Genomic DNA, 16,915 nt, shown 5'->3' with positions numbered 1-16,915 from the left:
GAATCATGGGAATTGTAGTTTATTGGGGGGCAAAAGAGCCCGTTCTCTGACAGAGAGGCCTACATGTCTCACCAAACTACAATGTGAGTGTGTTAAGGAAAAAGGGCCTTAGAGATAAAAAAAAAGCACTCCACAAAACGGTCTTGTAATAACCACAGTCCACCAAAGGGGGCGCCCTTACTGAGCCAACAGTGGGCCCTGAGCCAATAGCTTTTTCTCTGGATGAATAAAGGGCCTGTGACACGTAACGCAAAATGGACGCTGGTGGTGACGCGTTTCGAACGCGCCGCCGTCGCCGTCTTCTGACGTCACCCGGCAACAGCGGAGCGAAACAAAAATCTTGGCGCTCTAGAAGTTTCCTCCATAATAATGGCGGAGTCGGAGGCCAGGTGAGAAAGAGAGAGAGAGAGAGGGAGGGTCCCCAGGCTTCCTCCCCTTCCCCGACTGGCCTAACCCTCGCCTTGTTTCTCCTCCTCAGGCTCAGCGAGTGCGACGTCGAGAGGGACCCCGCGGGCGCCGCGCAGGTGAGGAAGGAGGCCACACTGGAGACAAAATAACCCGGTTTGGCACCGTGCTATGGAATTCTGGGAGTTGGAGTCCGTTGTGGGGCGCAAGGGAGGCACCTTAGACTGCCCCACGCTCTGCAAAGCTCCCTTAGTTTCTGGCTTCCAGATGCCCTCTGGAATTTCTGGGCAGCCTTTTCTCCATGTCACTTGGGCCCCTTGGCCATTAAAGCCCAAGAGAGGCCCTTTGTGTTTCATCTGGAAGCCATTTCTTGTTTTAGAGAGAGATTATTGTTATTGTTATTATTATTTATTGTCATGCTTTATATATATAGCGCTGTAGATTTGCACAGCGCTGTGCATGCAAACAATAAAATAGATAAGAGCAAACCTGCCCATGGGGTACAAATAATAGCACAATGCATATAAATAATACATGCCAATACAGGAAAGGGTGCAATAAAGTAAAGCAGGCAACAAATTAAAAACGTCAAGTAACCAATAATAGTCACGCAATGCCCAGATCTTCCCTGGGCCTAAAATTGCACAGGGAGCCATGTGTCCAAAGGAGGGAGACCAAAATGGTGAAGGGTCTGCAAGCCATGTCCTATGAGGAAGGATTTAGGGAGCTGGGGATGTTTAGCCTGGAGAAGAGAAGGTTAAGAGGCGATATGATAGCCCTGTTTAAGTATTTCAAGGGGTGTCATATTGAGGAGGGAGCAAGCTTGTTTTCTGCTGCTCCAGAGAACAGAACCTGGAACAATGGATGCAAGCTGCAGGAAAAGAGATTCCACCTCAACATTAGGAGGCACTTCCTGACAGTAAGGGCTGTTTGACAGTGGAACAAACTCCCTTATAGAGTGGTAGAGTCTCCTTCCTTGGAGGTCTTTAAACAGAGGCTGGATGGCCATCTGTCAGGGATGCTTTGATTTGGATTTCCTGCATGGCAGAATGGGGTTGGACTGGATGGCCCTTGTGGTCTCTTCCAACTCTATGATTCTGTGGCTGGAATTCTGTATCAAGTATACTTAACATATCCAAGTAATTTCTCCCGGCCTGACCGCCCTGAACCCTGACAGAAATGTCATTTACTCATACTCTGATTGCTGGAATAACGTTCCCCCTCCCCATACAGCTGATTTACTATGCTTGATTAACTATGCCATCTATATGTGGGCGCAGTCTCCATCTTGGACAGGGAAAATATATTTTATTGGCAGAATGTGTGGTTTCTGTATGTATTGTTGCCGCGTATTTTCAGTACGTAAACAATGGCTTGGTACATTCTGGCAAAGCCGATAAGTTGTGTTTCACAGAAGTTGGGCTTGTGGCCAGAGTTGGGGAGCGTCAGAATGCCATCAGGACCAAAAGTCAGTTAATATGCGAAATTAAAATCGATAGCATTTCCATGTATCTGTGACGTTCACATACTGTTTCCCCCCCCTAAAAGCATGCAAATTTTAATAAGCCATGGAGGTTCGGGGACTTAGGTGGGTTGGGGGCTCAAGGGCTACAAAAACAGGGCCTACTTTTCCCACCTGCTGGGCCAAATTCCTCAGCAGGGGGGGGAAGGGGGGAGCAATGGGATACTTGCTCTATCCCAGTAAGTCAGATATGACTTGGATGACAGTGGCAAGCAAACTGGATCACTGTATATGTGCTGTCAGAGGAGCCTGTAACATAATATGCAGTAGGAGGGAAAGGGGGATGGCAGTGATGGGGATAGATAGGATGCCTGTCTTTCATCTTAGATGCAGCTTGGCTACCAAGAAGTTACTTGTGTTTGTGTAACTTTATGCAGAAAAAATATTGCTATGCTTTATACAGAAAAGTGCATATGCTGTTGACCTTTTGGAATGAAGAAAAAGCAAAATTGAAGGACTATCCTGTTGAGAGAAGCTTTCCCAGGCATTGCATAATTGTCGCTTGCTATTTGATGTTCCTTTGGTGCCTGTTTTATCGAACCATTTCCTGTATTTCTATGTACTTTATATGTATTATCCTACTAGAGAGGCCGGCTAGCTCCAACAGGCCTCCCTGGAAGAAGATTAATCATCCATTAAGAAGCCAAGTCCTCCCTCCAGTCCATCTGCCTTGGTCCAGGCCTTGGAGGTAGAGAGGAACTGCTGGACCTCATCCCGCTCCCCACCACCTTTCCCTTCTCCTTTTGTGTCTTGTCTTTTTAGATTGTAAGCCTGAGGGCAGGGAACCATCTAATTAAAAATATTGTATGTACAGCGCTGTGTAAATTTACAATGCTTTATAAATAAAGGTTAATAATAATAATAATAATAATAATAATAATAATAATAATATATTGATCTGTGTAATAGTAGATGTTTACATACACACTTACGATTGAGAAAGATATTGTTATCTCTTTCCTCAAAATGGCATATTTCCTATCTATAATTTGTCCCAGGGTTTTTTTGTTTGTTTTTTTTCCTTTTGCTTTTTGCTCATTTTTTGTTGCTTTTATCTCAGTTATAGGTGGCTACCCTTTGAACCGAAAAACTTTGCTTCTGCTGTAATTCTTAAAGCAATATTGTGCTAACTGATGCTGTTCAATATTACTGTGGTCTCTACAGGGATTTGTAGAAAAGGTTGAGTTAAATTTTTGTGTTTGCACTTGCAGAAGCTGACAGCAGCCATAGAATTGAAGCCAGATGATGCAGAGTATTATTGCCAACGAGCTTATGCACACATTCTTCTACAAAATTACAACGGTAACACTTTTTATTTGGTGTGGTTTGTAACCTAAAATACAAGGTTATTTGTTTTTGAACACCTTGAATGTACCGGTTTCATTCATAAAACAGAAGTTTGGTTCTAAACCATTGATTTCACTGGGATGTGGGTTAACTGAATGGCAGAAACCAAACAATAACTTCATCAAGTAATAAACTTTTAAAGTCAAAATTCCCTCTGAAGATTTGCACTTTGAATTAGGCGTCTAATAGCTGTCTGCTTATTATGTGCCACTAGAGGTCAAAATTCGGACCTGATAATACTGTACTAGTCTAGAACAGATGTGGAATACTTCAGGGTTTTTTTCTGGAACAATTTCATATATATATATATATATATATATATGTAGCATCACTGAGATTTAGGCCCGATACAGACTGGTGCAAAGCGCCAGCCTGGGGCCGGTTTTAGGGCTCCAGAGGGCTGGGTATCCATATGCGCCCAGCCCTACTAGTGGTGCCTGTGTACCATCTTGCCGCAACTCCGCCCATATGTGGCGTGTGACAATGACGCGTGGGCATCTGCATGCCCAAACGGCAGTTACCGGAAGTGGCATGTCAGGTCACGTGAGTGCCATTATGGTGCTCCTAAAAAGATGCCGCTCTAGGCGGCTTATTTTTAGGGAGCACGTCGGTGCCGTACGGTGCGGTTGGCGCGAAGCTGACGGGGGGTAAAGACAGGCGGCATGGAGCCGCCTTTCTGTATCCTCCCTTACTGTCCTTACCAGTAAGAATCATTGTCAAATGTTCAATGCTCACAGAATGTGAATGTCAAAATTTATCAGAAAGTATTTTCTTCTGCACAACAAATACAATGACAAAACTCTTCAAAGATTATTCACTTTTCGCAGATGCTATTACTGATACAAAGAAGACACTGTCTCTTGATCCCAATAATGCTACAGCCTTTCTCAGGCAAGGGTAAGTGACTGTTTATGGAGTTGGTTTTAGTTTTGCCATTTTGGGTAAATGCTGGCTGGTGTACAAAAGAGTTTTTGTGCAAGTGGAAATGTTCTTCCAACTGATTTTTTGCTTGTTTTCCTTACCCATGCAAACCTCTTCTGCAAAAGTCAGTCCTGGCAGTAGAGGGCCCTCCAAAGTAGTATGGAATGTGATGCAGGAGACTCTACTGGGTAAGGGAGCTTTAGGAGACGTTTATCTTAGAGAAGCCTTCCATTCATACAAAAGCATTTACAACTAGTTTAAAAAATACTTATCTGAACCTATTGCTGACATGCATAGCATACTACAGGTTGAGTGTAAATTCTTGATTACAGGTCAGAAATTTACTAGATCTATTCTGTTAGGTTAGGGGATCAAAAATGCCATGAAAAAAGTTGATTTAAATAAAACACCTCATGATGATATTGCACTGTTTGTGAGTAAACAAATGCCTTCATTGAAGACTTTCAATTTTAGAAAACCAGTATAATTACAAAATGGTTTTAGGGTCCCTAATACCCCACAAAGTAAAGTACCTGTGGATTTCAATTGAACTTGTAGTACTTTTACTATAGAATATAAAATTCATAATATAATAGTTTCGCAAGAACAGTACAGCAATATATGATTGCAGCAATAATATTTCACAAAACTTGTGAGCAGAGCCCAGGTATCGTATTCCAAAAGTGCATGTGCTGAACCGATGGAAGTTTAAATTAGTGGTCCCCAAACTGTACTCTTTAAGGGATCTTGGGCTTCAGCTCCCAGAATCCCAGACTATTTGCCAACATGGCTGAGGCTTCTGGGAGCTGAAGTCAAAAATCTCTTAAAGGGCACAGTTTGGGGACTAGTGGTTTAAATGAAGCATGGTGTTGCAGTTTTCTGTCCTTGTGCTACCCATAGAGTTAATACCTGTCCCTTCTCTTGTACAGGCCCTTTCACTTTTTCCTTTTTCATGTTTCAGGCAAGCTGGCTCTGTTTCTAGACCCAGCACAGTTTTTGACCTACCTTAGATCAAAGCCTAATCTTTTGAGATTTTTAATCTTTTGAGATGTTAACATCACAACACAGTATAGGCTTTTAAGCAGACAGTGTCCATTTATTTAAAAGGAACATCAGTGGCAGCCAGTCTCCAGGAATATCTTGAATTTGACAGTATATGTGGTATCCAGGTTTCTATACCTTTGTAAACCCCCCCCCCCCCTTTGACATCTGAGATTTCTGCATGTTGAGGCACAAATCACTTCTTCTTTTAATATGTAACTAGCAAGCATCAACACTTCTTGGGAACCAAGAAACATCTCATTAATGGGGAAGGAGGGGTAGCTTTTTGTTTCTTTCATTGTACCTTTCCTTTGTGTAAGTATGCCAAGCAGAATGAGTTCTTGAGCAATTCCGTAGCTAGTATTCATTCAAGTGAAGGAATTACAAGGTATCAACTTTTCATCCAGATCCTTTTAAATGTATTCTTTGTTTCTGTCTCACTTGTTTGGCTTAAATTTGGAGCTGCTGAGGTATCTTCTTCATGTGGCAGAGTCTCACAATAGGAGTCAAAATGACCCTGGCAATTATTTACAATATAAACAAATATTTAGTATTTGTCAGTATGAATTAACTTTAGAAACATTAGAAATAGCTATGATGAAAACTAGTTTTGCTGTGTACCACTTTCTAATTGAAAATGTTTTAGTTTGGGATGTTTTTTTTTTTAAGTTTGTAAATTTTTGTTCTACTTTTGAAACATTATCTTTTGTTGTGGATATTAAACAAAATTGAGATTAATTGTAACCCCCTTGGAATGGCTATCCAAAGGAAGTTAGGATGATGCAGATTTATTTCTGCTTATGGAGAAGAGCCAGATCCAGAGGTGCATGAATGAGTATCTGGCATGGAGGCCTATACTACACTGATAAATATCTCTGTATGTGTAATTCTGCCAGCAATGGTAGCCCCAAGGTGCAATGTTCTGGGGTTTAGGTACACGGTTCTTTAACTGGCTGGATCTAAAGCCGATCATTTAAGATCAAGAGTGATGCTGTTAATCCCCATATAGTATTGCTCTAGAACAGCTGTTCTGAACCTGTGGCTCATGACCCCTTTGGGGGTCGAACAACCCTTTCAGAGGAGTTGCCTAAGACCATCAGAAAACAGTAGCAAAATTACAGTTATTAAGTAGCAACGAAAATAATTTTATGGTTGGGGGTCACTACAACATGAGGAACTGTATTAAAGGGTCGTGGCATTAGGAAGGCTGAGAACCACTACTCTAGAACATGTGTAGTATGAACCATGGGAAAAAAATGTTCTGGTTTGTCATGTGCAAATATGGAAAGAAAGTAATTAAATAGCCTTTTGCAGGTTATGCATGTGGTTTCATGAGAAACCCCAGTATTTCCGAAATGTTTTTTCTCATTGTAAACTTCTTATATCCTGAGATCATTATCTGAGCACTTCTTCCTGGTATATTTCTAAGGGAGGTTTAGAAAGGACAGCACCTTTTTGCTGTGATGGCGGTGTATTTTATACAGAGCTGTTCACAGTGAGAACTATTTACCAGTTTATTTGCTATTTTAATCATGAGGTGTTCTTTAAATTATAGATAAAAGTGCTTATACTAATTTGCGTTTGATTTTAACTTTTGTATATTTTAATTATGAAATGTTTTGATGATTTTTAAAAACCAAAATTTTATATAAGGGGTGAAACAGATGGGCAGGAAGGAGCAGCCAGAAACCGCTCCTGGCCCATGTGCCGCAGAGCCATGTTGATCGCATGTTGCGTTCCTGAGGGCGCCTCCTGCTGCGATCCCAAATGGACTGTGTAAAGCAGTAGAAAATATCGGCTCCTTTTGAGCTGGTTTGGGGCTGCCTTAGGCATCCCCGGCGCAATCCCGGAGTGGCTTCTGGGTGCTCCAGGGACGTGCATCGTCTAATTGCCATGCTCCCAAAGCGGTCAGAAGCCGCCCCCATCTATTTTGGGCCTTAGTTAATAGTAATCACAATAATAGTTTCTCATTTATTCCAGCAGGGGTAACATTAATCTTCAAAGCTAAAAGGAAAACAACAACAACAGGATTTTGTTTAAGATCATAGTGCAGTTGATAACAGTTGGCTGTGTACTTTAGTTGGAGTAATTATTGCAGCGTATTGTTAAATGTTTACCTCTGCAGTTGATCAGTAAAATATCTGCATATTTTCCTCAGCTCAAATATTATGCAAAGTTAAAGATACCATTGTTTTAGCTGATAATTTGTATTGAAAAGCAATGTTTGAAGCTCTCCTCTATCCTCATTAGGATAGGTGAATATCATTTGAAAGATTACATATCTGCATTAAAGTCTCTCAACGTGGGACAAAAACTGGATGGTAAGTATAAGGATGTATCATTTATACACAGTATGAAGGCAATGGGCACAGTTCGCTCAAGTTCACCAAATTCTGAAATGATCCACTTCTTATTATCTACTTATAAAAGTTTATCAAAGGTACTAGCAAAACTATCTCTGATTATCCCTTGCCTAAGAAAGCCATCCTCATCTAAGAAAACCTTAGAAGGCATGTGGAAGCTTAGTGGTTAAGACACCAATTCTGATTATTGTAAGGTTGGCAGTTCAAGGCCCAAGAACCACATGATGGAGTGAGCTCCTGTCACTAGTCTCAGCTTTTGCCAGCCTAGCAGTTTGAAAGCATGCAAATGGAAGTAGATAAATAGGTACCACTTCGGTGGGAAAGTAACAGTGTTCTGTGCAGTCATGCTGAGCACATGATCACAGGAGTCATCTTTGGACAATGCTGGCTCCCTCAGCTTAGTAAACGAGATAACCACAGCCCCCCCACAGTCTGTTATGCCTAGAGATTTATGTCAAGGGGAAACCTTTAAGAAAACATTATGAAATTTATGAGGTCACCATAAGTTGACAGTCAACTTGAAGTTAAGTTACACACAAAGTTAATTTTGAGATAAAAAGGCCATGAATTAAGTTGGTGTCTGCCAGCCTGTGGGATGGACACCTGCATTGGATGTAATGAGGTACTGTAGTAGTGATTGAAAAATGTGAGGGAATTGTCACCTTGCCTATGGGCAACTGAGTAGTTACCGAGTTGTTGTTTTTCATGCTGTGTAGTTTGCAGGCTACATGCAGCTAGATAGTAACTGTGCCCATTGTTGCCATCTCATTTAATGTGTACCTGCTTGTCTTTTGCTCCTGCACTTCAGGACAAATAATAATAGCTTAGGGAGATCTTATTTAGAAGCAAGTTTTGATTTGGAAACATTGCCAGTACTCCCAGATTAGAAATTATTGAAAAGAGATGTGGCCAAATCTAAATAAATACTTAAGAAAAATCGTAAAAGGGAAGACTGCAGCAATTTGATAGAGTAAGCATCAAATACATAGCAGAAAAATAAAATAAAATAGAAACAGGAAAATATGAAATCGAAATTGATGAGCATAATGAGAAGATTAGAGATGTAGAAAAGTGATCATGGAAGAGATGGAAGGGTTAATTAAACAGAAAGATAATACTTGGTGGTTATTGTTGTTTTGTACTAAAGAGAATAGCTCTTCCTGATTTATAACTGTTGTTACTGTGTTCCATTTTTATTCTTTAAAAAAAAAGAATAAAAAAGAAAACACTGTCATTCCAGCCAATGTTAAAATAGCCTTTTCACTGCCAGAATCCACTTACTCTAGCTTATGCTACTCATATTTAAAGTGTAATTACGTCTGGAATACATGGTGGGGTTTTAAATTATGCTGTGGCTGGAATGCCATATCAGGAGTAAAATAGTGTTTATTTAGATCAGGGATGCGTAAATTCTGTGGCCAGTTCTTCAGTTCCCTACCCTCCTTGGTCCCTGCTGCCAGTGTTGCTGAATTTTACTGCATGTGCAGCAAAAACAAACAAAAAACTTTTTAAAGTTTACTGTCATGCTGCAGAGTTTTAGTGACTCAGCATCCCTCTTGAACACTTCTGAGTAGGAGATGCATGCCTTGTTTTATAGTCTTGCTGTACTTCTGGAGGGCTTCAGCCTCCTTCAGCTGTGAAGGTTAATATACTTTAAAGAGAGAAGCTTTAAGTCTCAAATTCTGTGAGCATATGCATGCCATGTAGAGGGACCTTCAAGACTTTGGGGCTCTACAGACAGGCGGCATGTAGCTGCCCCTTTTAGCCCTGAATCGTTGCAGCGACAACCACATGCCTGACAGCGATCTGCTCCCTGCAGACAGCAAAAAGAAGCTCCAAAAAGGGGCTTCTTTTTGCATCCCGGAAGGGGTGCTATCGATGTGCCTGTGCCCCAGGATGATGCCGCTGGTGCGCAGCACTGTTTACTCACTGGGCATGTGAGCGTTATCATGGTGCGCGCCGTCTAGACAGGCATGCACCAAGATGGTGCCCGGGTGGCACAACAAGGGCTTTGAGCATGTGGCAAAGTGCCGGTCTGTACAGCCCCTTTGTAGCTTAAAGATAGGGTGGCTACATTTTATAATAGACTGTTATCACAAGAGACATGGGTGTGTGTTTGTTTTCATTTTCTAGATACTGAGACAGCTTTTACCATTTGGATTAAAAGATGTGAAGAAGCCATCAGCAGTAAGCAGTATTTTACTTACTTACATTCTTAAAAGCATATGTTTATGCTGCTAATGAAAAAGTTCAAGTTTACTGTCCCAGTCCACCACTTTTTCTGGCTTTCATCCACATCCTAATTATCTCCCATAGTCTCTATTTATTTATTCCCTCATTTATCTACCTTAGCCTTGTGAAGAAGTATCAGGATTTATATGGGGTAAGCCTTACCGTAAAGTGGATTTCCTAGTGTATATAGGATCTTGGTGTTAGAACCTGTGCAGAAGCCTAACCAATCCTGGACACAGTTTCATTGTTTTGCTTATTTCCTATAATTTATCAGTATCTTTTGGGGGGCAAATTTATATATTTTTAAATTACACACACACACACACACACACTGTATATAGTCATCTATAAGTTGAGAAACTTATGCCCCAAAATTGACCCCACAATCCCAGGCCAACTTATTTACGGGTCAGTATGATAATGTGATAGCAGCTTTTTCAGATTTCCCCATGTGGTGATGAGAGTAGTTTATTTCTCGCTTGAGCTAAGCAGAAAGAGTCCTGGGTGATTGATTGTTTTTAAACAAACAAAAAAGTCCCTCTCCTGCCAGCATTGAAATGAAAGGTGAAATGCTGAAGCAAAAAGCCTCAGAGTCCCTCTTCCCATGCACACACATGCACACATTGAAGTTTTATCCTTGACATATCCACAGGTCATGGTAAAATCCATAATTTTGGCCCTAAAACCTGCTCTCAACTTATACATGAGGTTATAGGCGAGTATATATGGTATTCAGAAAGTATTTATGTATAAAAATGAACATTGAGAAATTGTGATCGTGTGCAAAAAAATTAAATTTGCAAGTTAGCTTACAACAAAGAGAGAAGGATAAAAATGAAATGGCACGTTAATTTGGGATGGTCAAAGTATGGTCCTACAGAAGTGGTCTACAGACTGCACCTACCATCAACTCTAGGCACAAGAGTAAGTATTGAGAAAAAGTGGCAGTTTGCAGTCTATTATCATCTGCATGGCCACAGGTGGTTATATTTGTTGTTTGCCTTGAAGTTATTTCTGAATTATGGCACCCCTATCATGGGGTTTTCTTGGCAAAATTTGTTCAGAGGATGTTTGCTTTTGCCTTTCTCTGAGGTTGAAAGAACGTGACTTGCTCAGGGCCACCCAGTTTGTTTCCATTGCTGAGTGGCGATTCAAACCCTGAACTTTAGAGTGGTAGTCCACCACTACACCACATTTTCTTCACATTTAAGATAAATAAATATAAAGGCAGCCCATGAAAAATCTTGAATGCAGCTAAACACCTGAAAGACTAGGGTGGGCTTTATCTTTTGCTGAAAGGTCCAAACATACTGCAGAAATAATCCAGTTTGAGACTGTTTTAACTGCCCTGGCTCAGTGCTATGGAAATCTGGGAATTATAGTTGATTGTGGCACCAGAGCTCTCTGACAGGCAAGGCTAAATGTCTCACACTACAGTTTCCAGAATTCTCTAGCCTTGAGCCAGGACAGTTAAAGTGGTGTCAAACTGCATTATTTACGCAGTGTGTTTTGGACTAGAGTTGGTTCCAGACAAACAAGCCTTAAGATTGGATTTTATAAAGAAAAGGGTGGGGAGGAAAAGCCAAGACTATTCTTCACACTCATGTAAATGTCTTGTCTTAACATTTGTGTTTTTAAATTACGTGGTTTTGCTGTGCTTGCTATTACTTAATTGTCCTTTTAGTGGCTTTATTAATCTATCTTGCATGTGTTAGCAGAGTTATCATTGGATTAAAAATTACTGCAATAAATTGCAGTACTTTTGCAGCAATTACTGCATAAATTGAATGACACTACAACAACTACTACTACTACTACTACTATTTATTTATATCTCACTTTTTTACCCAAAATTGGAACTCAAAGCAGCTGACAGTTTAAAAGAACAATACAATTAAAATCATACAAAAAGTGAGCATTAAAAAGAATCAAACTATTACAGTATTAAAACACATCACACATTAAAAGAATAAAATTCCATTTTAAAAGTTCTTAAAAACAGTACAATTAAACAGTACAGCTGCCCCTAGCCCTTAGTTTCAGGGCAGCTACCAAGAAGGCCCTCTGTTGCATCCCCATCAGCTGTGAAACATGCTCATGATGTTAGTGGGACTGAGAGAAGGGCCTCTCCTGGTAATTTCAGAGCCTGAGTAATTTCAGAACTCATAGAGAGAGATACAGTCTGCCCAGTAGCCTGGGCCTGAGCCATATAGGGCTTTATAGGTCATAACCAGCACTTTGGATTGTGTCCAGAAACAAACAGGCAGTCAGTTGATCTGATTCAACAGAGGCATTGTATGGTCTCTGAGACCTGCCTCAGTTAATAGTCTGGCTGCAGCTCTTTGGACCAGCTAAAGTTTATGAAAACTCTTCAAAGGCAGCCCCAAGTAGAGCATGTGTCTAAATGGGATGTAACTAAAGAATATACCACTGGCCAGATCTGGTATCTCAAGGAACAGGCACAGCTAATAGGCAAGCTTTAAATGTAGAAAAACACTCATGGCGGAAACCTTGGCCTCCAGGTTCAAATCTTAGTCTGGGAATACACCTAAGCTGTGAACCAGGGGAAGTGTAACACCATCTAACACAGACTGAATCTTTATTCGCTGATCTGCCTTCCAACTGAGCAGGAGTACCTCTGCCAAGTCAAGATTAAGTTTCAATTTGTTTATTCTTATCCAGTCAATTACTGATAATAGGCACTGGTTTAGGACCAAGACAGCCTCCTTGAATTGGGATGGAAACGAGTAGTAGAAATGGCTGTTATCCACATATTGATGCCATCACACCCCAAATCTCTGGACAATCTCTCCCAGCGGTTTTATATATATGTTAAATATCATGGGGGCAAAACAGAAACCTGAGGGACCCCACAGTTCAACAGCCAGGGGTTGAACAGGAGTCCCCCAGCATCACCTTCTGGGTTTGCCCCTCCAAGAAGGAATAGAATCACTGTAAAACAGTACCTTCAAGTCCTATCCCAGCAGGTGGCCCAGAAGAATGCCATGGAAGCTGCTGAGAGGTCCAGCAGAAGTGTCCACTCCCAATCTGAAATCAGACTGCAATGGAACTAGATAATCCATTCATCCAAAAACCTCTGGAGTTGGGAGCCTCCTACACATACTAATAGCTTGCCCAAAAATGGTAGGTTGACTCTGGCTGATAATTATCCATTAGAGAGAGATTCAGGGATGGCTTTTTCAGCAAAAGCCTCACAACTGCCTCTTTTAGGCAAGTTGCCTACTTTAGGCAAGTTGGAATGCTGCCTTGTTGTAGGGAGGTGATTATCCCCTTCATCCACTCAGCCTACCTCTGGTCCATTTGATAAGCCAGTAAGTTAAAGGTCTAGCATAAATGTGGTGGCTCTTATATATACGAGGATCCTGTCCATATCCTCAGGCTGCACAGATTAAAAAGTATCTATTAACACTGGACAAACAGATGCCAAGGTTACATCCAAGTTGGAGCAGATCTGAGTGACTTTATCCGTAAAGTGCCATGCAATTTCTTCACAGCAGGCTGTCAAGTGGTCTGCATTCAGTACTTGAGGATTGATGAGTAATAGACCTCTGACCACCTGGAAGAGTTCTGCTGTACAGCATCCTGCAGAGGCAGTGGTGGCAGCAAAAAATAATACTTCTGCATGGCATAGGCCTTCTGATAGGCTCTAGTCACTGTTCGTTCAGACTCACTTTGAGTCTTCTACCAGCTTCACTTTAGTTACTTCACTTGCTTCATCAGTGCCAATTCCCTGGAAAACAAGGGGGATGATTTGGCACCACTGCCTAAAGGGGTACAGGAAGAGATTGTGTCTACTGCCCTGGCCATTACTCTATTCCAGAGGTTAGCCAGAGCTTTAACATAATTATCTGCTGACATAACAAGAAAACCCTCAAGAGCCATCAGGAATCGGTTGAGATCCATCAGGCTCCTGGGGCGGATAATCCTAATCAGTCCCCCATCCCTGTAGATGTTCCAAGTTCCAGTGAGTCTAAACTTGACTAGATAATGATCTATCCCTGACAACAGAACTATGGGATTTCCTCCCCACCAAGATCACCATTATCTTGTCCAGCACAGAAAACAAGGTCCAGAGTTGTTCCCAGCACCATGAGTAAAACCACATACCATTTGGGACAGTCCCATGGATGTCATGGAGGCCATGAAGTCCTAAGCCACTCCTGACAGGGCTGTCTCAGTGTGGATGTTGAAGTTCTTCATCATTACTAGCTGCAGAGACTCCAACACCAACTCTTGAGACTACCCTGGGTAGCTCAGGAAGAGAGACTATTGAGCAGCAGGATGGGTGGTACACTAACAGATGTTGGAAGACCATTACAGTTACCCCTTTTATGTTTCTTTACAGAAAAGTGATTTTTATTTGTTACCTATTTCTTCCCATTTTTAGAAAAGACAGCTTTAAGATGTTAAAGAAGCATATTTTTATGTACACTTTAAAAAATGAAAGGAAGTTATGTAAAAGAGCTAAGACAGATTTCCTTTTGGAAGACAATATGCAGTAGAAGTCTACAGAGGTCTGTTGAGGTCTGTGAATACTTACTGCATGTTAAGATAAGAAATCCATAATTCACCTAAGACTTTAAAAGAAACAAAAAGAAGGCGCAGTAAGAGTGAAAGTAGCAATTTGCTAATAATTTGATGAAACAAAATATTCTGTTCACCAGATTCCTAGAAAATCAAGGTTTTGCTCCCATTTATAAAAATCTGAAGTTAAAAGTACAGTCACTCTGCGGTAAAAAAAAATGGTTATTTTTATTCAAGAAAGAAGTGTAGAAGTATTCATGCCTAATCTTGTTTTCCTAGCTTTGTGAATGAAATGTAAGAGAAGAGAGAGAAATAAGATCTGGGGGGAAATTGAAATCATGAATTGCAGTGAGAGTAAAGGGTATCATTTTTACTGAAGCATTGTATAGAGAGGCCAATACTGTTCACAGTAATAATCATAGAACTGATAGCATCTTACATACTGCGGTGGAAAGAAGAAAGAAAGAAGACACTAGTACTGTATCCATGTTTCTCCTATTCATTTTGCTTTCAGCCTTAGTTTAGGATTTGCTAATTAATAATTATACTGCTTGAGCTTTGTGTAGAATATACTTCTTAGTGAATTACAGGGCCAGAGTTTTGATGAGCACCATGGCTGTTCATTTTGTTTCCTTGTTCAGACCTTCTGAAGTTTTGAATTTACAGCACTTATACAAAACAAAATCTTTGAGGAGCTTTAATAAAGTTATTACTGATCAGTCTGAGATTTCATCTTTATAATATATAGATAAGGATGTTAAGACCATAGGAAACTAATCACGTAGGATTGGCTCCATAATGTTCTTCTGCTGATCTAAGGGCCACTGCCTAATTTTCAGGGATCCACCTTGCCTCACAGTTTACACTATTCAGAAGGGCTAGCTACCTTTTATGTAGCATTTTTAGGGGACTGAAGGGGCTGCCATGGAGAGGAGGAGGCAGGCATGTCCACTTTCAGCATCCTACTTATACATCTTGGAATCTGGATTCAACCCATAGCATAAAAGATGGATGTGATAAAATGAATAATGTATGTTGTGCCAATCAATTAATTAGTTTCTTTGAAGCTGCATGCATGGATGCTTCAGCTAAATCTTGATGCCCAGTTTTCTTCATGATAGTGCAAGACAGTACTGCAGTCTTCATATTTACTTGGCAGTAACTTCCACTGTTTCTAGTGGGGCTTATTCTCTGATAATGATGCTTTACTAAGTGTGAATTGAAGTCTAAACATTAAAACTGGCCCATTTAGTTAACTGAAGCAAAATCTGTAAACCTCTGTGTTAAAGAGGTTGCTTTGTTCCTAATTTGGATGTGTTCATACTTCTAAAATAAGGTGTTCATTAAAACTGCAATTTGTTTTTGTCTTACAGCCGGATCACATTCTGTAGTAGTAAGTTTCTTCCTAATTGGTATATTTCTGTTTTTCTATACTTCCTCATAGCTGAATTGTAATCATTAAAATAACACTTTTTATGGTTAGCATAAAACCTCATTTGTTTTTCCTGGGAGAAATCTCTCTTGTCCCTAATATTAAGCAGCATCTTGGTTTTCTGTTGTGCCAAGTAGAAATGTACCACATTGCAAATACTAGCAGCAGATTAAAAATAGAGTTGGCTAGTTCATTCACACAGCATGTTATGGATAAGTTTGTGTCTCCAACCTTTTGAAATAGGACAGCTGCAAGACAAGTCTTAACCATAGTCTAGAAGTGGGACCAAAATCACTCATTTGTTTAATAATACTTATCAGAATTATCCTTTAGTTTCTTATATGCATCTAATAACCATGAGACTGAGTCATGTGGGACATTGGAAGGGTTGGTCTGGGATGTATCGTAATGGCAGTTTTATGCCATGTAGATGCCTGGTCGGATCCCATTATGTTTTGTGTTTAGAGATATTTCTATGAGTCAGTGTGAAAGACTGGGATTGTTTGTGCTCTTTGAACAGCTGGTTGCATTGAATTGCAAGCTGCTTTTTAAATCTGGAATTTCAAAAGCAGTTTGATCAGTACTGTACACCATCATGAGTACTGAGTTGTTTTCAATCTACAAGTCTTGGTAGCTGCTGGAGGTTGAAGGCCAGCAATAGCTGGGGATCCACATTGAGGCTCTAGATTTCTATTGATTACATACTAACATCATCCTATGGAAAAGTTTAAAAGAAATTTACTTCTTTGTGGCCTGTAATACTCAGTTGTATCTATCAAACCATTTCTGGGGCATATAAGAATTTATGATAAGAATCCGGCCTCATTTCTTCTCCAAAGTGAACAGGCTCGGAATAGGGAAGTGATGGAGGTGGTAGACACAACTTGAGCAGAAAATAATAAATGAAAGAAATTCAAAAATACTGAACTGTCAACCTGTTTGTATCTCCTGTTGTATTTGCTGTGTAGCAAGCGTGGGGGTTTACACCTCATTATCAATGCCTTGGAGAGGCCCTTTTTTCTTGTTGAGCCTTTTGGGGGAGATTTTTTCCTTTTGCTTGTGGAATGGGGAGTCAGCCCTGGATGAGCCATGATGCCCATCTTACTG

The 16,915-nt window shown here is 40.5% G+C and overlaps 1 protein-coding gene across 1 annotated transcript in view; it reads left to right on the top strand.

Annotated features, from left to right (window-relative positions):
* The first annotated feature begins 236 nt into the window (after nt 1–236).
* SUGT1 (SGT1 homolog, MIS12 kinetochore complex assembly cochaperone) overlaps nt 237–16,915 on the top strand; it is a 34,578-nt gene continuing 17,899 nt past the window's right edge. The window contains exons 1-7 of the mRNA XM_042459594.1: nt 237–389; nt 479–524; nt 3,139–3,229; nt 4,102–4,171; nt 7,487–7,557; nt 9,733–9,786; nt 15,750–15,769. Of these exons, the coding sequence (XP_042315528.1) occupies nt 370–389; nt 479–524; nt 3,139–3,229; nt 4,102–4,171; nt 7,487–7,557; nt 9,733–9,786; nt 15,750–15,769 (372 nt within the window). The 5' untranslated portion in view covers nt 237–369. The remainder of the gene's footprint in view (nt 390–478; nt 525–3,138; nt 3,230–4,101; nt 4,172–7,486; nt 7,558–9,732; nt 9,787–15,749; nt 15,770–16,915) is intronic.

The sequence above is a fragment of the Sceloporus undulatus genome, chromosome 3 (genome assembly GCF_019175285.1).
Source record: "Sceloporus undulatus isolate JIND9_A2432 ecotype Alabama chromosome 3, SceUnd_v1.1, whole genome shotgun sequence".
In the NCBI taxonomy this organism is placed as follows: domain Eukaryota; kingdom Metazoa; phylum Chordata; class Lepidosauria; order Squamata; family Phrynosomatidae; genus Sceloporus; species Sceloporus undulatus.
Note: the sequence above shows the minus strand (reverse complement) of the source record. Positions and strands in the feature narration are given on the sequence as shown.